Below are 21,757 nucleotides of genomic sequence, written 5' to 3'. Positions count from 1 at the left end.
TAATCAGTTTTCCTTTTTCATGGTCTATCTTGTTTTTGCTTTTGAAGGTCACTCAGAGGTTTAGTGGGTTGTATTATTATGTTTGGTATCAGGTATTTATCTGCACACAGGAGCTTCTCTAGTTTCTTGCTAATTGCAAATTTAGGACTAGGGCTAGGTCTTAGGGCTTTAGGCCTCCAGTGAACCATGCTGAGAGCCATTATACACAACTGAAGAAAACTTGGAACAGTGGCAAACCTTCCCATGAGTGGCCAGCCTACCAAGATCACTCCACTGAACTTTTAGAAAGATATGCATCCTGCTATATCTGGCGTTAAACTAACACATTTCATAAAAAGAGCATCATACCAACCAAGGTTATAATAGTTTTGGATTTTTCATTAGTTTCTATTTTTATTTCGTTTTCACTTTCTGTGTTTATTAGTTTTGACTGCTGGTTTGTTAGTTTAGTTTAGTTTTTATTTTGCAAAAATGCTTAGTTTTGGTATAGTTTTAAATTAATTTTAGTGTTAGTTTTATTTTTTACAAATAGCTGTTGGGTTTGAGCGAAAGTAATACATTTTTAAAAACATATTCAAACAGGCTACTCTTCACTTATCATTTTATTTACTTAATGATGATGTTTGAATACAACTCCAGACATAAAACTACTGTCTGAAGTCTTAACCAATCAGATCAGGCAATTTTACACTCCACAGACTTGTGTGTAGGTGCCAGTCGGTGTGGTTGTGTGAAAGACTAAAACTAAGGATATTTTGTCTCCATTTCTATTTTATTTTAGTTTTGTAAACGCACTATACAGTTTTAAGTTAGTTTTCGTTTTTTTGGTCAAGCTTAGTTTTCATTTAGTTTCAGTTAACTAAAATGATTTTTGAATTTTAGTTTTAGTTATTAAGTTGGTTTTAGTTAACTATAATAACCTTGATACCAACAGTTAAACATGGCAGTGGTAGTGTGATGGTCTGAGGCTACTTGCTGCCTCAGGACCACCTGGATGACTTGCTGTAATTCATTTAACCATGAATTCTGCTCTCTACCAGAAAATATTGAAGGGGAATGTCTGTCCATGAGTTCATGACCTCAAGCTCAAGCACACTTGGGTTATACAGTAGGACAATGGTCCGAGAGATGAGATGCTGTGGTATTACCTTAAACAGGTCATTCATGCTGAATAACCCTCCAGTGTGGCTAAATTAAAAACAATGTTGCAAAGAAGAGTGGCCTGAAATTCCTCCACAGTGATATAAAGGACTCACTGACAGCTATCAGAAACTCATGCTCGAGTTGTTGCTGCCAAGGGTGGGACAACCAGTAATTAGGTTTAGGGGCAATTACTTTTTTTTTTTTTTTTTAACTTTTTTGGGTAGGTTTGGATGGCTTTTTTCCCTCAATAGACAAAATCATCATTTAAAAACTACATTTTGTTTCAGCCACATTATCTTTGTCTAATATAATTTTTTTGTTGATCTGAAACGTTTAAATGTGACAAATATGCAAAAAATAAGAAATCCAGAAGGTCAGAAACACTTTTTCACAGCACTGTATCTATATCCCCAGTGCTGCACCACTGCCTGGCCTGTCCACCCCCCCCCAAGAATCAGAAAAATCCAGTCCCTCCTCCCCTCTCTTTCTCCACCTTTCAGAAAATGTGTGTTGAAACAAGCCGTTCTCAGGTTTTCCCCTCATGATGTCATGTGGGGAGTTAACCTCGCCCCCAGTTCTGGTTGGCCCTCCCCACTAGGGAGAAAGTTCAGCTGGCAGCTGAGAAGAGGATCAGGAGAGCCACATCCATTAAACCACATCCATTTCCTGAGCGCGGTGTAGTCAGGGGCGGTGTCAGACAGCTCAGTAACATTTAAAGCCACAGACACAAAAACAACTCGATCTGAGCAGGGCTGAAACAGAGGGGTTTTAAGATATGCAAAAATCCAATACTTGAGTCTTTTTTCAGCAACAAACTTCGCAGGCATGTTTTGGTGACCTCTGAGACCAATATAAACTTATAAATGGGTCAAATATTTGACCCTCAAATGTTCAATCATTTGTACCTATATCCATTAAAATTCTGAATAACAGGTGAGAAAGGCTGTGCAAAGAGGTTGGAAATGTATCAATATGCTGTTGCTGCCATTGCCTTTTTTATGCAGATGTGGAAACTGTTACAAGGAATTGAAGCTGATATGGGTTTTGTGGTTATGATCTGTATTTATGAATGATTTTTAACCTCTTTGTAACTGCAGTGAAGAGTCCAAGAAGAATTAAAATTTTTCTTATCTTACTATCCTATCTTAAATTAGGCAAGCCTATCCTTCAACCTTTCAGTCAGAGGAACTCGTTTAAGGTAAATCCTTGTCTTCCACATGTCCTTACATTAACATGATTTACATTTAAGACTTGTGTTAAATTGTGCCTGTGCTGTGTCTAACTTCTCATTGTGTGAGTAGAGTTTAAAATCAAAATGGAAGAGAGTCAAACAACAAGGAAAAATCAAATGACATTTATTATTGATGCATTGTTTCTTTTTTGATAAGCAAATTATCTGTTTTTCTTTCAGTCTAAAGAAACTTTACAATATAAAGAAACATACAAAGAACATCTTTATTACCTACACAAGACACCTAAGTCCCTAAGACAAGATTCTGAACTATCCTACCATGTAAATACAAAGCAAACCCAAGAGACAGACTGCTTCATATTGAATACTGCCGTGTCATCAGAAAGGACCATGAATGGTACAGGAGAGTCATTCATTTCCCGTTCCCCCTGAATCCCCCATTCCTCCCCGACTCAACATAACCATCCCACCCAACCAGCAAATCTTTCTAATGGTACAGTATTATACATCACAATAGAAGTACAGAGATGGCCAACGATCGATATACACAGAGGACTGAGAGAGGATCAGTGAGAGAGCTTCAATCTATACAACGTTAGAACAGGAGCGAATAGCAAAGGACAAAGTTACTTTTTGATCTAGTTTTAATTTAAAATAAGGTTATCATAAGTCTTTTTAAAAGTTTTCTTAAATTGACAAAATCCTTCATATTAAAAACTGCAATAAGAGGTCCCATGTTTTTTTTTTCATTTTTGAGAAGATGCCCTTTGGAAAACCATTGACAGCCAATAAAACATTTAAGTAAAACATGAGGAGACGAGGGCAGAGTGAGGACGCCACAGTTTGCTTCTCTCTGTCCTGTCCTCTCTCTGTCCTATCCTCCCTACCATACAAATCTTTAGCATACAGTCTGCATTTATTGTGTCACTGTATTCTATACATTTTTATGGAAATTTTTAGCCACACGAGCCAAATAGTCAGCGCATCCGTTCTCTATGAAAAACATGGACAGATTTATTTATAATTTACTTTCAGCTGTATTCATTGGTAGTGACTGACATATCAAAACATGTCAATGATATCAAAATGCATTATACAGTATTTACAAAAAAAGGAAATTAAAGGGAAGAAAGGGAGACGATTTGGGGGGGTGGAGTAAGGAGGAAAGTCGAGGGAGGTGTGTGTCACTATACTGAAGAAACACCAGAGAGAGAGAGGGAGTGTTTCCCACCGACAGCCAAATCCTGGAGATGTCCCTGGTAGGTACAATCTGTTCACATTGATATCAGAAAAATTGATAAATCACCATCACCCATAGAGGCTACAATGGTTGTTTAGTTATTGTTGGTTTAAAGACAGAAGTGCTGCAGTGATACCATGAGAGACTCAGAGACAGAGAACACCCAACATACACAGAGAGACAAATTAAATAGCGTGATATGTCACAATGCTTCTCTTTGTGTGCAGATTCTATGGGCTTGCATTTGAATATATTTAAAACAAAACAAAATCTGATGAAAATAACACAAAAAAATGACATAACCCTCTAAAAAAGCAGGCCCGCCAACAGAGTTGACTGGGCCCCTGACAAACCCAGAGAATGGGTCCCTTCCCAGTTGTGATTTATTGATGATATTAATGCACGTGTTGGATCAGTAGCATTGGTGCTAGCGTCCTGGCTATTGGTTAGCTCATTTTGGAGTGTCAAGCTGTTATTGAGTACTGATGTTCAAATTTTTTATTCGTGCCACTTTTTAACGTATTTTTGCAAATTTTTACCCCCCCCTTTTTTTAACTACTTTTGATGCCAATTTTTGCCACTTCTAACTCATTCATGCCACTTTATAGCTGCTTTTCACCATTTTTCTGCCAATGTTTTTACCGTTTGGCTTTTCTAACCCATTTTTGGCCACTTTATCCCAATTTTGTGCCTGTGAAACATTTTTTTGCCACTTTTCACCCATATTAACCCCACCGGAACCACTTTTAACACATTTTTGCCAATTTTCACCTTTTTGCCTCTTTTCACAATTAATAATAGAATAACTATTGTATAATGGCATCCTGCTGTTTGTAGACATTATGGCTCAGCTAATTATTTTCCAAATGGTTAGTCAATGTGCCCATCCACATTGTTATCATTACCACAAAAGGTGATTCTGTTTTAAGAAAAGGGACTTAACACTTCAAAAAGGCTATAACTTACTACAGCATAAATAAATAAAAAATATATTTTGTTTCTTTAATAAGATTGGTTAATATTGGGGTTAAATATAAAATATGGTGATCACAGCTTAACTTTACAATGGACCATGATTTTCCTCAACTCCATGGGCCCTCCATTTTGCTGCCTCCCCTCCCCCATGGGTTGCCTTGTAAAAAAGTATTCCATTGTTTTTCCTCTTCTTTAGACTGACTTGGCTGCATGGTCAAATGACCCCCAAGGTGCATCCTCTGATCTCCTGTCATCAGGGCTGCTACAGCATTGCAGTACTCTGATCCATTGTCCCATTTATGTAGAAGAACTGCGTCCAAAAAGAAAACTCCATAAGCATATTTGAGGTCCCATAATATCCAAGGAGTCCAAAAGGAGACATCAACCAGGGACCAGAATGCCTCCTGGGTGGGATTACAAGTGCCGCTTGGAGTCAACAGTGATGAAAGGGAAGGAACCAAGTTTTCTGGTATTCACAGACAATTTAAAATAACAAAAATATTAAAAAAAAAACAAAACAACCACAATACAAGCTAAATATGTCTTATTTACATCGACAGAAGTGATGCTCTCTTACTCTGGCACCTGAGAGAACTGGCACCTGAGCCACTTCCAGGCAGTAAAAACATAGAAAGCTGTGAGAATGGGGCGTTTTAAGACAAGATAGCAAGACGTAGCATCATCCAGCAGACACTTTGTATCAGAAAAGCCTGTTTGAATAGCGTGGACAATTATCTAGATCACCTTTAAAGTTTGCATTTAGTGCTACAATCATATGAACAGCAACGACTGAAGCTATGGGTGATTGTAGGGAGAAGTGTGTGAAGTGAAAGTGACTGACACAAACACAAGACAAACAACAATAAAACCTAGAATCATGTAAACAGAAAATTATTGTGCATTTTTCCACTGTGTGCTTATTCTGTCATTGTTGATGCTGCTGCTGAGATAAAATGTGCCCTTTACAGGAAATCAAAACTACATTAGTAGAATAATATCAATTATGAAAATTATAACAATAATATTACCATCATGAAACCAAAAATACAAACATTGAATGAAAACAATTCATGTCCTAAAATAACTTTATCAGTTCCTCTTTTTGTCTTTTTAAAAAATCATTCCCGCCAAAGGAGCAGAGTTTTTCAACGAGGTTTCAGCCTCCATCAGTCACACTCTCATGAGTTATGATCAGCATGATTTGAAGGAGTGGTAGAAGATGCAAATGTCTTCTTGACTGGGGTTGAATGCCACCCACAGGGGCAGGCTTGGGTTTTTTTGGAGAGACAGTCTCTTGCTGTCCTAGGACCTGTGTTGAGACCCGAGAAGTGAAGACAAAAAGATCCTTCCTTTCGCTTGGCGGACTCTTCATGCTCTCACACCCATTTTACAGGCGTTGGGGTGGGGGGCCTTGAGGGGAGTCCTGCTTTCCAGGGGCATCCCCAGGGGCTGTGTGGCACAGCACACCATCCACAAGGAAGAGGGAAAGGGAAGGGAAGGAAGAGGGGTAATGCAAGTCGCACCACCGGAGAGGGAGATTGGGATAAGGGGAGATGAAAAAGAAATAAAATAAAACAAAAGAAAAAAAAAAAAAAAAAATCACACACTCATCGTCATGTTGGGTGAATACTGTAAAGAGAGAAAAAAGAGAGGGAGGGGGAGAAAGATAAGCCAAAACTATGTTAAACTTCTCATACTTTCCAGTACAAGATAAGAGCAGTTTACCAACTAAACTTCACCTCCTCAGCATACATTTAACATAATTAGCCTTTTCCTATTTGTTTTCTATGTCAGTAAATCAGATGCAAGCAAAGCAGAGTTCAGCCAAGGGGGAAAATGTTAAGGAATAACAGATTACAGTGAAGATAATGCAACAAAATGTCAGTTTCATATTAATCACTTTATGACAGTCTCTCCATGCATCAGAGAAAGCATATTACATGGTCTGTTTGCATGCTGGTGTTTGTGCATGCAGTGTTTATAAGTGGTATTAAAGAAATCAGTGCAAAATATTAAAGACTGACTATCAGCTCAAGTTAACATAAAGACTTCTTGCATCAAGATCTTTTGGAATAATGTATTAAAAAGAGCAGATACAGACTGGCTTGTAGGTTGTTTTTTGTCTAATTTCATGTTAAATTAACAGTAGTTACAGGTCTGCTATAGGTCTGAAGTTCAATGCTACACGTTTTTTTTCAGTCATTGCTGGGTTCTCTTGTGAAAGCTCGACTGTTTTTTCTGTTACTGAGTTTAAGTTCTGATTGTGACAGCAGTGTGCAATGTCAAACATTTGTAAACTGTAAAAACTAACATTTTTACTCAGAAACACTGAGTTGAACAAAGTCAGTCTTATGTAACCTGTTTAAAACATTATTATAAAGAAGATACTTGCACTCTTTGACCATAAAATCTAAAGAATTAAATTTACTTAAGTTTTCTTTAAACAAATCAAATATACAGGACTTGTAGCTTCTTTTTCACTGCACTTTACACCCACCCAAAATTTTCTTCTATTTTGAAGAAGGGTCTCGCTGCAGACTGCAGATCTTACTCGCCCCCTCTTGCAGACCAAAACTGTGGCACACAACATTTGTCAGAATGGAAGTGATGTAATTTATTACTGAGAAAGTTCCTCTTCTAGACTTTTTTTTTTTTTTAATTCAACTTTATTGATAAAAAAAAGTCTGGCAGTTACAACCATGGAAAAGCCACACTGCAAACACTGCAGACTACGCAGCGTTTCATAAATACAACTGAATAAAGGTGTAATCCAGGGTTAAATAATGTGTACACATGTTTTAGAAGTAGTCAATCCAACAGTGGCTTGCTTTAGCTTCATTAGCAAATGTAGCTTATGCTAATGTAGCTAATTTAGCTAAGTGGACACTTATAAGAGAAGGATGAAAGACTTGGAGGCAGACACATCTGGCTGTAGATGTTTTGATTAATTCACAAATGTGGTTCTTTCTTAAATTATCATTTACCTATGATGCATTTAGACTACATATTTTGTGTTTTCTGTATATCACAGTCTTTGTCTGAAACTCTGTTTGCTGTGTTGAACACTCCTGGAAAAAAAGTTTTTTAACCATCTCTGACATTTTTCCTGATAAAATGTAGGTAATGCTGCTATGAACCTAACATGGCTATTTAAGCTTTAGCAAACGTAACATAGGCTAACATAGAAAATATATTTTTGTTACCGTTACCTACGTAAGCTACATAGTTATAGTAGCTATGTTAGCTATGTAGCTATGTTAGCTATGTAGCTATTTTACATAAATATGATAATGGTTTAAGAGATTTGCAAAACTGTAAACAGTGCACAGTCTTCAGCTACGTTACCCACATAGCTTAGGCAGCTAATACAGCTTCAGTAGCTTTAGTCTTAGCTACGTTAGCTGCAAGTGTTTTAATAGATGATAAGCTTTTTCTTGGAAGCAGCCACTTTATCAAACCTTTTGTAATTACATTTTGCAGGTCATATTTTTTACTTTTAATTTTTGCCATCCTAACCATAAATTTGATCAGTTTTATTTTGAAAGTTTTGTCCTGACGGATACAGCATCTCACTATAGTGGTCTACAAGAGAGGGTGTCCAATCCACAGCCAGACTGTCTTGGAAATTTGAAGTGGTCTCTTATTTTTGGTTTCATTTTTCTGGTCTAAAAGTACTGCACCTTGTTTTACTTTAACAGTCATTATTTTTTGCAATTACTACAATAATAAAATAATATTGTATGTGGGAGGAGAAATATGTGTACATGAGATATATAATGGAACATATCTTTGGAGTGGTCTTTTTTAAAATTTCCTTCGGTTAGAAAATCTGACAATTAGTTCAGTCCACAAATGAGTGGTGTCTTTTGATTATTTGTGACTCCAGCCCAATGTGAACGTAGACAGCATACATTCACAAATGAACAGGTGTTAGAGATAAAACCTATTTGTCTTGCTAATGAACCTCAGACCAAAGTGATCAATTATATTAATAAGAAATACATTTTTGTTGTGATCTAAATGTGATCTAGCTACATCCACTCTGCCAATATGAATGTAATCTAGGGAATTTAGGGATTAAACATCTTGTTCCTTGCCTTGCCCCTGCTGAAGTGGATTTTACTAAGTCTTCTAGTAGTCCCAGTTTTAAGTGTGATGTTTGTCTTTATACTCACACTTTCACTTTGGAATGGGTTTAAAAAGTTGCCTGCCATCTCTCCGTCGTCTCGCGGAGTGCCCGGAGGATTGTTCATGCCCGCCATGTTGTTGGGAGAATTCTACAATATCAACACAAAAGCACCAATAAGGGCACAGATCTTTTACAAAGGGACAAATAGACAAACAGACTGAAAGGTAAGTCTCACCTTTGGCAACCCATCCATGTCACCAGAGCCTGTGATCAGAGATGGACAAAAGAGAAATCATTATGAGGTAAAGAGAAGCTAATCCTCAGCTGCTCATCCAACATCAGTTCAGGATATTGTGTTCATGTGTACAAGCCTTTCCTTCACATCTTTTAATTAAGCTATTTGTTTCTGATACTGATGAGCAGCAGCTTCACTGATCCATCAACACGATCAATCGGCCCTCTCACTGCCCCACTGATCTGATTTAGCCTTGTTCAATACCAGGAGGAAGGAGATACTTCCTTTACCACCCACTAGAGGGCAGAGCATTACCTCTAAATATCTTTTCTCATAGGAAGTAACAGGTTTCACTCTATGCACTCCAGAGATTAAACCAAACACTTGTTACATGCACATTCTGCTGGGTCTTTGGCTTCTTACCTAGTGATCCATTCATATGATGCTGCTCCATCGCTCCCATTCCACCCATGGGCCCATCAGGACCTGGTCCCATTGGGAACTAAAGGAAACCGTACAATTAGCAAAGAAAGTATGACAAAAGTATATCTTTCTGAGACCTGACCTTACATTTGGAATTCAGTTTTAGCTTCTACTTATTTGGGAAAAGTACAAAACCTAAGTCATGTCTTTGAAGAGGACATACAGTAGTTTTAACAAAAATGTCTGCTTATGAGGACAATAGGTTTATCGTATTGTACAACACAAAACAAAACTATTTTTTCTTTTCTTGCAAAATCCTTATCACAAACAAAATATTTTTAAAGTGCTTAAGATGGCTGCTCCAAAACAAACAGCACAACATTTCTCTGGAAGGCTGTTTCTGCAGAGATAACACATCACTGAGGAGGTTTTTGATTAAAGTTTTGGCTGTGTCGGCCAGTTGGAATTCCAAAGCATTAAAAAATCCCCCCATATTCCCTAAAACATTTTCAAAAATTTCCAAGGAAATATTTTTATGAAAAGTCTTTGAAATTTCTTTTAAAATCACTTAAAAATCCCTCCCAAATTGGCTTGAACAATCCCAAAAAATGTTTCAGTAATAATAGAACAACCCCATGAATTCCATGAAATTCAAGGAATTTTCAAGCATTTTCCCCAAAAAATCCAAGGCAAAGTCAATCCTAAACCATCTACATAATTCTCCCCAAATTAATTAAACAAAATACCCTGAAACAATTTCCCTTACATTTTCATGAAATTCATGAAATTTCCCAAATTCCAATCAAAGTCAAAAAGAAAGTTTGCTTAAATAATCCCCAAATGTTTTAGGAAAACTTTCTGAAAAAGCCTAAGATCTGAATGAAAATTTCCCCCAAAATTCCATGAAAATTCCCCAAAGTTTCAAAGCAAATTTGATCCTAAACTTTCAGTAAAATGGACTCAAATTAAAACATTTCCCCAAATTTCAATGGAAATCTATGGAAAATTTCCAATCAAACTCCCCCAAAACATATTCTCTTAAATTTCCATGAAATTGACATCCCTGCTCCCCACAAAAACCCCGACCATATCCCCCCAAAATGCAAACAAATTCCCCAAATTCATTTCAAAGCAAGTCCACGCAAAACTTCTAATCAAACTCACCAAAAAATACAAACATATCCCCAAAATTTGAAAATTTCAAGGCAAATATCCCTGACACTTCATGTAAATTACTTAAACTTTTAACCTTAAACATATTTAAAAAATCCTAACAGTAGAATGAAATACTATGTTGTCAGAAAAACAAAAATCAGTGTCCTCATATGTACATGCAGGGGGTCAGGAGGATATTTAAGGCATCTAAATAAAAAAAAATGCTAAACTTATGAAATAGCTTTAAAAAATTAAATGTTACATACATTAGGTCTATTTCCACCTGGGCCGATAGGGTTCATCATTGTGTAGATGTTTTCACTTGAGTTTGTTGAATCTGTAGAAAAAGAGCAGTCAGATATTTAAAATCAGAATAGTTACAGATCAGCTTTGCATTATTTTCTCTGTTCAAATTGTTTAATTTGTTGTTAACTGTTCTAAAATGAAAAGACACATGCTTTTTGTAGTTCTGGGATTAGGTGATGAATGGGGAAAAAAGCTTAGGTGCACAGAAATGATCAGAGTTGCACTGTATATGACATGTTTTAGGTTTAATTTTTCATTTTCAGCTTAGCCCATACATGATGTTATTTCAGCTGCACATGACAAAACTCTGCTCCTCTAGGAGCCAGTGCATAATGACAGAGAATCTGTCTGTCAGTCAGTCAGTCTATACAAGGCAATGTGCAGTAAAAGAAACCTATTATCTCCTCTTCCTACAATCAGGAGATTAGAGCAAGTTTTTATGTGGACACTCTTGCAACTTAGCAACAACCAACACACGCTGTGTCAACGTCACTCCCTGTGTCTGTGTGTTTGTCCAGAAAAGATTCCGAAAGCTGAGGTGACCTTGATCTGACATTGCAGGGAGAAATACATTGACCTGAGAGCAGCAGGAAAAAAATAGGACTAACAGTTTTTATGACTGAAGAGGAGATGGATCCAGTAAAGTGAAGAGAGATCTTGCCTGTTATTGTCCCTGAATCTAGCTTGTGTTGTCGTGACTGAAGGAGGGGGGCAGTACTGAGTGGGAGGTGTGAATTTTTGTCCGAGGTTCGTGCATGTGTGATGGTACGTGCACAGTCTTGGCGACTGCGGTGGAAATATGTTTTCCCCTCCCAGTGTACGTGTGAGCAGGAGCGTTTTGTGCAAAAGGTTGCCCCGGCAACGTATCACAATAGAGGTACGTATATAAATAATAAATAGTGGACACAAAAAGAAGCTCTCCACAGGCCAGCAGAAAGAGAACATCTACAGGAGATCAGCCAGCAGCGTTTTGTTCTCAGCTTATCCTCCACGGAGATGCTACTTTGATGGGTCAAAGCTGAGATGGATTACATACTAAAATGCCTCTTTTTCTCTTTTTTTCTCCCTACAGCTCTTATACAAAGAAAAAAACAAGCTAATGACACTAGAATGACGTCCAGAATGTGGTTTAAATTGAAAATGCTAACAAAAAATGCTACTTGAGGCGACTGTGGCTCAGTGGATAGTCGGTCATCTCTCAGTTGAAAGGTCAGGGGTTGCAGTGTCTATAAAAAGTATTCATTCGATATATTACCCTTTTACTGATTTTTATAAGTCAGTGATGGTTGATAGAATTTGTTTTTTTTTCTAACAAAAAAACAACAAACAATACAAACTCTTTAATGTCGAAGTGGACACATATTTCTACAAAGTAATGTCAATTAAATTAAAATATGTAAGATAAATAATGACTACAAAGAAATTCACCCCCTTCAAGTCAGCATTTAGTAGATGCACCTCTGGCTGCTATCACAGCACTGAGTCTGTGTGGATAGGTCTCCATCAGGCTTGCACATCTGGACACTGTAATTTTACTCCACTCTTCAAACTGCTCAAGCTCTGTAAGGTTGCACAGCAATCAGGTGTGAACAGCCCTTTTCAAACCCAGACACTAATTCTGTATGGGATTGAAGTCTGGGTTTTAACATGGTCACTCCAGAACATTCACCTTGTTGTTTTTAAACCATTTCTACGTAGCTTTCGCCGTATGCTTCGGGTCATCGTCTTGCTTGAAAAGCTCCAAAGCTGCAGTTCTCTTGCAGACTCAATAAGATTGTCCTCAAGGAATTTCCTATATTTTGCTGCATTCATTTAACCCTCTGCCTTAACAAGCTATCCAGGGCCGGCTTTTAAGAAGCATCATGCTGCCACCACCATGCTCACAGTGGGAATGGTGTGTTTGTGTGGATATGCAGTGTTTAGTGTCCGCCACTGGACTCTACAAAGAGGGCAGGTCTAGACTGTATCTTTATAATATTATCATAATGACCCACAAGTATCACCATGAGTTCAAGCAGTGTTACAGTCTTACTAAGTGTGCTTTGAGAAGTCACAGGTACAGTAGACTAGAAAAGTGCTACACAAGCTCAAGGCTGTTTGCCATTTCTCAAAAACAACCACAACTATAATCTTAACCAGGTATGCTTCAAATTATATTCCATATCAAGGGCAGAGCTGTCTTTGAAAGCATCAGCTATTGTATCATGATGATATACTGGATGTCTTTGAAAACCATGACAAACTTCAGAGCGTGGTTAGTGATGAACAACTACAAGACATGACTTCATACTCTGTATTTTGACGGTTCAATTAGCAAAACCAATTTTGTTGAGATTTACTTGTGCTTAATAGGTCTTAAGTTTGCTGAAATAGCAACATGATGATGCAGAGTTGTAAAAAATAAAAACGTATGCTTAGTCAGTTATCTTCTCAAGAAAAGAAAAGTACTCTGAAATGTTTTTCTGTTGAATAGAGGCCAGATCAATCATTTCTGATGTGCTCCAGGAACTATACGGCTTTCACAAAACAGCCCAGAGCAGAGCGGTCGCTCAAGTTGAAATTTTTTATCTCAAACTGATTTCTGGCTGCACTTTAATGCATGAGATGGCATTTTGGCAGATTGTGTTTCACATGCTTTTGCTGTCTCTACAGGTTGTTTTTCCTTGTAAGCCAGCTAGAGCGTGATCATTCATTACTACTACTGCAAAATTCAAGAAAAAACGGAGGAAATCAAACATGTCCCATACTGAAAAAAGAAATTAGAATTTTCTAAGTAGAATTTTTCAACAGACATTGGGCTTGGTACAACATTTAACCATTTAAACCTTAAAAAATGCTCCTAAAAACTTGATTTTTGAAGTATTTGAAGCATGTCTCTGCCTGTTTCTCTCAGAGAGTTATATGTATCTGACAGGGAACAGGCTTGATGTTTCTAAGACACAGTCTTTCTTCACTGAACACTAGATAAGAGTAAAAGAAAAGAAACTGAGGTATACAACTCACCTCCAGGGCTAGGCATGATAGGAGTTCCTGGTGGGCCGCCTCCCCCTGGAGGGCCCTGAGGGGTGAACAGAAAAAAGAGAAATGAGCTCTGAGTGCACTTCAGATGGCAGCGTGCCTGTTAGATATCACTGCATGACAGGTAATTTATGGCCCGTGGTTGAACACGAGTCCATGACGGGACACTTACCACATAGTTGCCTGGAGATGAAGATGAATAAGCTATCTGTGGAGAGAAAAGGCCCAAGGTGAAACAAAACATGAGACCCTGTTATCGTAAACACTCTCAGTCATGTTGGAGATAAAGATGCGAAGGAGGATGACTCACTGAGTTGGTGTTGGGGTTTGGCCATGGACCTCTTCCGCCGGGACCCCTGAGGAAACAAACACAGATATTCAATGGAAGAGATGTGGCAGGCAAGACATTTGAACTATAGAACCAAATTAGTTTAAAAGGGAGGAAACATAAAAGGACTTGAGCTTGTAGAGACCTTTTCTAGTCGCTATTACACTGCAGGTCACACCTACCCATTCACTCCCATTCACTCCACATTCACACACTGATGGCAGAGGTTACGATGAAAAATTGGCCATCCAATTCATATACACCACTGATGAAGCAATGGGAGCACATTGGGGTTAAGTGTCTTGCCAAAGGAAACATCATGTGACTGCAGGAGCTGGGGATCGAACCAACGACCCTCTGATTGTGAGATGGTCAGCTCTACCTACTGATCCACAGACTGAAAAACATCCTAATGCCTCTTTATGACCTAAAAATCCAAATAAAACCCTTAGCAATAAGAAAAATAATTTCTATAAATTTAGTTTTTAATGTCTATTACTGCTAACACCAGCTAGGTTTCACATGAGGAGAAACACAGTGTGCAGACTTAAACCTGGAAAGCCAATGGATTGGCCAGATTCCATTTCTGTCATTAGGCATATCCATTTGCAAAGCTCCAATCTGAAACGCTTGTGCTCATTCTTAGAATTGATGGACTAATCATTCAAGCAGAACGAAGTGTTAGCCATGGGCGTGGTTTATTTATACTGCAACCCAGTAAACAATGGCTGCTGCCAGTGAAGCAACTAGCTTGGATTTAGCTACAGGTTCTTTGCAGATGGTGTCACACAGCAGCAGAGAGCTCCCCTTGGGAAGCAAGTAGGGATGTTTTGCATAGAGAAAGGCTACCAAAAGGTCATGCTTTCAGCTGATTACGACTATGCCAAACGTTCAAAGTGTTGATGTGGTTTACATTAAACTCTGATCTTGCCCATGTTGCCTCAGCTGATGTCTATCTAGCCTCTCACTTTCCCCCACTGATGTTCCTGTTGTGATGGGAAATCTGTCTCTTGTAAGAGATCCAAATCATTAGGCTCAGCTCAGAAGAGCCTTTTGTTTCGCTCCCAAATGGCTCTTCATTTTGTTCTAGTTTAGCTTTTTTAAAGTGGTTTGTATAACAACAAAGGATGGAGGAAAGAAAACTAGCACTCAAACAGCCAATTCGTAGAGCAGGCTCAGTCGTGAACAGCAAATCATTACTTGATCTTTTACCTTACAAGATTTATTCAGTTGATAATACAGCACAGTTTCAATTAAAAGTTATAATTTCTAAAAATGTAGCAAAAACCATGTATTTAATTCTTTTTTAGTGATCTTTTGAAAACGTTCATCAGTTTTGAAACAAGGCAAGAACAATGACAACAGAAGATCTTTTCTGTTAGAAAAAGAAAGGCTTTAACCCAAAGTTGGGCTATTTCCATGGCAACAGAATAAATAAAATATTTACTTTCTATTCTTAAGTTAACTCACATGTTCATGCCGGGCATCCCTGGCCCCATGGAGTTTGGAGGAGGCCTCATCCCTCCGCCGTAGTTCTGCAAAAAGACACACAGTCAGCGGGCCGTCCCACACCTGCTCTGTCTAGATGTTTGAATCTTAATGAAGGTCAGCGACCATCATGTCTCCCACTAACTACTGTTTAATTATGGGATATCTGAGCTCTGTGTGGGTGTGCGTCTGTATGTTGAGCATGCTCCCCTCTGTGTGTTTGCATGTACGTTTTCTTGGCTGCCCAGCAGGCGGGTTTGGCATGCTAACATGTCTGTGTATGTGCATGTATGTATGTGTTAGTGTGAGTGAGTGAGACAGATATAGAGAGAGTGAACGAGTAGGGGGATAGGCCAGAGAGCAGCTTCACTCAGAGGAAGAGTTTTGTTCAGCAGACGATTACACTTGTCGAGCAGATGCCACACCAGCTGCTGGTGCGCTCGCTGCCAAAGTCACCGAGCCAGGGTGGCACAGAGAGGGGCCGAGGGGCACGGGGAGAGTGTGTCTGTGTGCGTGTGCGCCTTTGTGTGAGGTGATGTTGGAGCGGGTGGTGGTTGGGTGCAGAATGCAGCAGCTGGTTGGTAATGGTTATTCAAAGGGACACTGTTGTTTAAGCATCTTATGTATCACAACAACAAAAAATAACATGATAAAAGGAAAACAACAGCGCCAAACTTGGCACCAGTTTGGGGTTTAAATGTGTTGGTGGTGGCTTGCTCACAGCAGCTTGAGTTTTCCGCCTCTGTTTGTCCCCTAGGTGAGAGTCGGCAAGTAGGATTTAACATGTGGAACGGCTGCTGGCAGTGGTTGAGATCTGGTCGGAGCCAAGCTAATCATCAGAGAGCTTTGGATATTTAGCGGCAAAGTTATGAGGCTGACTGAACCAGAATTTTATCCTCAGCAGAGGATCATCTGGATGCATTTGCTATTATAGCTGCTTTTATGGCAGGTCCAAATGAAGGCGAACACACTTTGTTTTTGTTCATAAACTGACAATCCAATAACCAAATCTGGCTGTCTGGCAGCTACAAACTGGAAAAGGACATTATCCACCATCCTGACCTTTTATACTCTCTATAAACTGTAGACAGATCAGTGTGCTTTATTCTGCAGGATTGTTTAATTAATAAAATGGAACCTACCTGTGGGCCCATTCCTCCCATGCCTCGAGGAGGGTTCATTCTCATTGGACCTCCCATGTTTGGATGTCCTGTAGTGACACACACAGTGCAGCTTGTTAGGATGGCAGCTCTTTTTAGATCAATAACAATTCCATAAATGAGGAGGGAGCGCTCTTGTTCAGAGGCTGATATGAGATTACCCTACAGAGTGGAAAAGTGCAACCTCTCTGAAATAACATCAGTTGTTTGCCAGTACCTTGAGGTCTGGTGGGGTCCAAACTGTTTGGCAGAAGGGGTTGTGACCCGGGGATGCTCCCAGGAGGCTGATTTGGCATACGGAGGGAGGGCCTGGGGCCGCCTGGGTACCGTGGAGACATGAAGGGCTACAGGAAGGAAATAGGAAAGACAAAAGTTACTTTATTTCATGGGGATCACAAACCAAAAATACACTAGTCTGTAACCCTAAGCGTCATTACAGCAGTCTAAGCTGAGATGTACAAAAGAAAACACAACATTCAAGTACATCATATTAACTTAGCATGAAATCTAGAGATTTATTTATACAGATAGCTTTAAAATATTTTTTCAATATCAGAGAATGATGGTTTTCTCTAAATACTGCAGATTTGAAAAATGTATGTTTCACATATCTTTAAATCAATTTCATAATATCTCAGAACCTTCATAAAACTGTATGAAACATAAAATTGTCTTATTTTCAGACAGCCCTGTTAAATCAGTGCAGAAGAAGAAGTAAATTAAAACTCCCATGAGGAACTTCTGGTTTTGGGGTAATACTGCAACACCAGTTGAAAATATTTTACGTCTTATTGATTAAAACATTGTGTAACCTTTTTCTGCTCTTTTTTTCTGATTTTGAGTCACATATTTAATTTATTTTGAATCATTGCTGTGGAAAATGTAAAAAGAAAAATGTTTTGCATCGTGCCATTAATCCAAGGGATCTGGCTGCAGATTGTACATCTCTTACAGCCGCGACCCTTTTTAGGGTAAGGGTAAGGGTTACAATAGCCAAAGTTAAAAGCCAAAAATCGGACCTGCAAAACATAATTACAAAGCCTTTAAAGCCTGCTTACAAAAAACAAGCTTGCCCTGTCCACTCTGCAAAAAGCACCTGAAAGACTCTTAGACTGTGAAACAAGCTTCTCTGGTCTGATTAAACCAATATTGAACAGTTTGACCTCAATTCTAAATGCTATGTCTGAAGGAAACCGAGCACCTTTCATCACCTGCCAAATACCATCCCAACAGTGAATGTGGCAGCATCATGCCGGGGGAGAGTTTTTTCAGCAGCAGGGGCTGAGAGACTGGTCAGGTTTGGGGGAAAGCTATAGAGATATATTTAATGAATACCTCTTCCACGGTGCTCAGGACCTCAGATGGCTAAAGGTTCACCTTTCAACATGACAATGACCCAAAGCACACAGCCAAGACAACACAGGAGTGGTTTAGGGGCAACATTGTAAATGTCCTAGAGTGGCCCAGCCAGACCCCTGACTTGAACACTACAAAACATCTCTGAAGCAATCTAAAAATGGCTGTCCAACAGTTGCCATCCAATTTGGGTTTGAGGGGGATTTGTTAAGAAGAATGGCAGAAAATTCCCACAACCTCTGTGTTTCAGCTAAGTACTGAGTAAAGGGTCTGAATACGTTCTGTGTTTACTTTATCATGATTAGGTACTCAATTAAGATTAATGAGAGAGACTTTTCACTTCTGAATGGCAAATGCACAGTCATTCTTTTTACGGTTTCTGTCTGTACTGTCAGTTCTTTGTTTATTTATGTTTTTCTTCTTATGCTGAGGTGAAGGAAAAGTTACTTATCTCTCATTTTTCAGTCCTTCTAAATTAAGCTGCTTTCCCCCACTCACTGTTCATCCAACCTGCCAAGCTCAGCAGTGTTCTCTTGTGTGTCAGCAGGGGGAGCTATTGTGTTGAAGAACAATGCACTGTTGCAGGTTTACAAAAGAGGAGGGGCCTGTTGTCAAGTTTTGGAAAGTAAGACCTCGGGTGGTTAAATCCATTAGGATAAAGGTAAAAGAGGACAGATAAGATGTAGGGTAAAAACATGGACTGGAAGAAATAAGTGGTTGAAAAAAAACATGGAGGAAGAAAAGTGTGACATAGTTGGAAGGAGGATGAGAAAAAGGTGAAGGACTGTTTTTCATTATGCCTGTATTGTGTGCGTCATTTTCTTATGAGCTTCTACAACCACACTTCAAAAATGCTGCCAGGATGGTGGGATGTATGGCAGAAAATGAAGGCACCATTTACACAGATGTTTCAGCAGAGCGTGGACAAAAAAACTGAGAAACATCCAGAGTGAGTGCATGACTAGTGAATAATGTAAAGCACTCCAGACACGTGGTTTTCAGAGTTACCTACGCTGCTGCAGCTACAAACATACAAATCTACTGAGCCAGTGTCGTATTAGAGGAATTAATTCCAAACTCATTCTGCTTTTTTTTTTTTAGCATCCAGGGGAAACACACTGATATGAATACCGATTGTGTAAGAGTTGTGTCTTTTGGTCACGGAGCGTGAGCAGCAGAGAAATGTTCATATCATCATCTTCACACAGAGATAAGAGCAGACAACGCAAATACAACAGGAGACTGGATTACAATAGTAATTATGCATATGCGTGCGTGTGATATGTGAGTACAGGCCAAGTGGAGGATGAGTTATATAATCCCGTTTATACCAAGGAAAGGATGATTTACTACTCTTTCCTCCTTCCTATCCTTGTCTCCTCTTCTTTCCTCTCCTCGTTTGATCATGTTGTGGTGCGTTTGTGCACGAAGAGCTGCACCATGTCAGGCTCTGCTGCAATATTAATGCTCTATTGATGGACTATGGGATGGTGAGTGCAGGGCTGAGGGAGAGAGGAGGCCCTCCAGATGCACCTCGGCTCCTTACAGCTGGGCCAACACAGCTAAATTATTCATCCGGCCAACCATCATGGAGGCTGCCTGTCCTGGCTGTTAGCACAACAAGAGACCTGCGTGCTGTTTGTACACTGTTTCTGTGTGAGAGGACAAAAACACAGTTGATGAGGAAAGAGTGTCAATGTTTACCTGCCCGTGAGGTCCCATCATGGGGTTGCTGGGGTTGTGTGGTGGGGGCTGCGTGTGGGGGGAGGGCTGAGATCCTGGAGGACCCTGATGAAGAAAGTTAAAAAAGATGTCAGTAATATGTTATGAAAATATGACTTTCTTGGGAACTGTTGACATGTATGTAACCACATTTTGACAGACAGCTAAGGAGTTATTCACTTAAAAGGAGATGTAACATTTACAGGCTTGAATCACACGGGGTCAGAGCTAATCCCAGCTGTCACTGGGCGAGAGGCAGGGTATGACCAGGACTGGCCTGAACCTACAGAGACACCCCAACAAAGTTCCACGCAAACCTAAGGGCAATTTAGAGATATATATCAATCTAACTAACATGTCTTTGGACCTTGAAAGCATGCTGGTGAAACCACACAATTGCATGATGGGAACATGTCAATTTTACACAGTAAAAGAGGTTTATTTATTTATCTATTGAAGTCATATTCACTCAACTCATGTGAAATTATATGAAAACTCTTACTCCTCTACTGCGATAATATTTTTCATACGAAACAACACAGATATTTAAGATATGTGTTGGCACTGATTTATTTTTCTACTAATGTGCCATAATACATAGCCACATTTCAGTTGTGTAACTTTTCTTCATTCATTTGTGCACGGTGCATCTTTTTCTCTTCTTTTTTATTTGCAGCTGTAAAAACAGAATATGTACAAATTAGGGGATTTATTCAGGTTATTTTGTTTCACCATAAATGTATCCCCATTGTATCTTAAAATCCACGTTTCATTTGCACAGAATCGACTGTATAAATCCCCCAAGACAATGCAAGAGCATGTCACCGCTAGCCAAAGGCTGCATTGTAAACTAGTGACAAAAACACAGAGGTAAAAAATAAAAGGCCTCAAAAAGTTTTAAATAGCATGTACATTTGAGCCAACATTGTTTCGTGGCACATTTTTACCAAAAAACTTGCTAAATTCCACTAGAAACTGTACCCATCTGTTACGCTGTAGAGCCTAGCTTCCCGGCTGGTACAACCAGCGAGTTCTTCTTAAAGGAGCAATGCTCACTAAAATCTCTGGAGGCTAATGCTACTACTGCTACCACTGCTATGTACCTCATATGACTAAACTTCAAAAATACTGAAACGTCCGTTTAACATGCTCAAAAGCAAAAGAAAATTGGCACACATATGTGTGCCCTGAAAAATGTGAGGTGACACAAATGGCCCTCAGGAATCACCTTAATAGCCCTTAATAGCAGCTTTCGTGCTTCTACAGAATAGCCGCTAAAGTGACTTTCACTCAAAGTAAAGAAATTTGGTGGGCAGATTCAGCTCAAGGATGTCTACAAAAAAGTCTCAAGGGAAAAATCTTAACTTCAAAAGGAAATCCTTTTTTTTTTTTTTTTTAATTAATTAGCCAAAACTTAAAAGTAAAATATATTTTTTCCTTAATGGGAAAAAGCAAGAAAATATGAATCTTTGACCATATGGTTTAGTTGAAGGTACATGTTTTGGTTAAACTGCAGTGCATCGACACATATTGCATGTAATGGGAAAACTCTCGAGCTCTGTCCCATTTCTAACTTTTACCCCCTGATTATTGAGTGCCCTTTTCCCCCAGATGGTAAAATCTTCCCCTACAAAATGGGAGTTTCTGATATGTCACTGATCGCATTAACAAAACTAGAAAAGCACTCGGAGAGCACAGACCTCCACCATTAGCCCTATCTCCCAATAGTGAAGAATCCTTTAAAAAAATTTCTGGATCCATCCCCATGTACCCCCACCATGGCATTCGCCGATGACTCCCTCCCCGCTGGGATGGACACACGGTGAGGCAAAGCATTGGCTTTGCTATGAGTGGACTTTCACAGCGGAAGCATTACCTGCTGGTGCC

General features: G+C 39.1%; 1 protein-coding gene across 2 annotated transcripts in view; it reads right to left on the bottom strand.

The window, feature by feature from the left end:
* Nucleotides 1-4,563: 4,563 nt before the first annotated feature.
* ssbp4 (single stranded DNA binding protein 4) overlaps nucleotides 4,564-21,757 on the bottom strand; it is a 130,989-nt gene continuing 113,795 nt past the window's right edge. The window contains exons 6-17 of one of the 2 annotated variants that reach the window (XM_041791851.1): nucleotides 19,853-19,936; nucleotides 17,010-17,136; nucleotides 16,775-16,842; nucleotides 15,615-15,679; nucleotides 14,127-14,172; nucleotides 13,989-14,024; nucleotides 13,802-13,856; nucleotides 10,759-10,829; nucleotides 9,338-9,416; nucleotides 8,915-8,943; nucleotides 8,726-8,827; nucleotides 4,564-6,179 (exon numbers count right to left, since the gene is read on the bottom strand). In XM_041791851.1, the coding sequence (XP_041647785.1) occupies nucleotides 6,150-6,179; nucleotides 8,726-8,827; nucleotides 8,915-8,943; nucleotides 9,338-9,416; nucleotides 10,759-10,829; nucleotides 13,802-13,856; nucleotides 13,989-14,024; nucleotides 14,127-14,172; nucleotides 15,615-15,679; nucleotides 16,775-16,842; nucleotides 17,010-17,136; nucleotides 19,853-19,936 (792 nt within the window). In that variant the 3' untranslated portion in view covers nucleotides 4,564-6,149. The remainder of the gene's footprint in view (nucleotides 6,180-8,725; nucleotides 8,828-8,914; nucleotides 8,944-9,337; nucleotides 9,417-10,758; nucleotides 10,830-13,801; nucleotides 13,857-13,988; nucleotides 14,025-14,126; nucleotides 14,173-15,614; nucleotides 15,680-16,774; nucleotides 16,843-17,009; nucleotides 17,137-19,852; nucleotides 19,937-21,757) is intronic. The other variant, XM_041791850.1, reaches the window with a different exon arrangement.

The sequence above is a fragment of the Cheilinus undulatus genome, linkage group 7 (genome assembly GCF_018320785.1).
Source record: "Cheilinus undulatus linkage group 7, ASM1832078v1, whole genome shotgun sequence".
NCBI lineage: Eukaryota > Metazoa > Chordata > Actinopteri > Labriformes > Labridae > Cheilinus > Cheilinus undulatus.
Note: the sequence above shows the minus strand (reverse complement) of the source record. Positions and strands in the feature narration are given on the sequence as shown.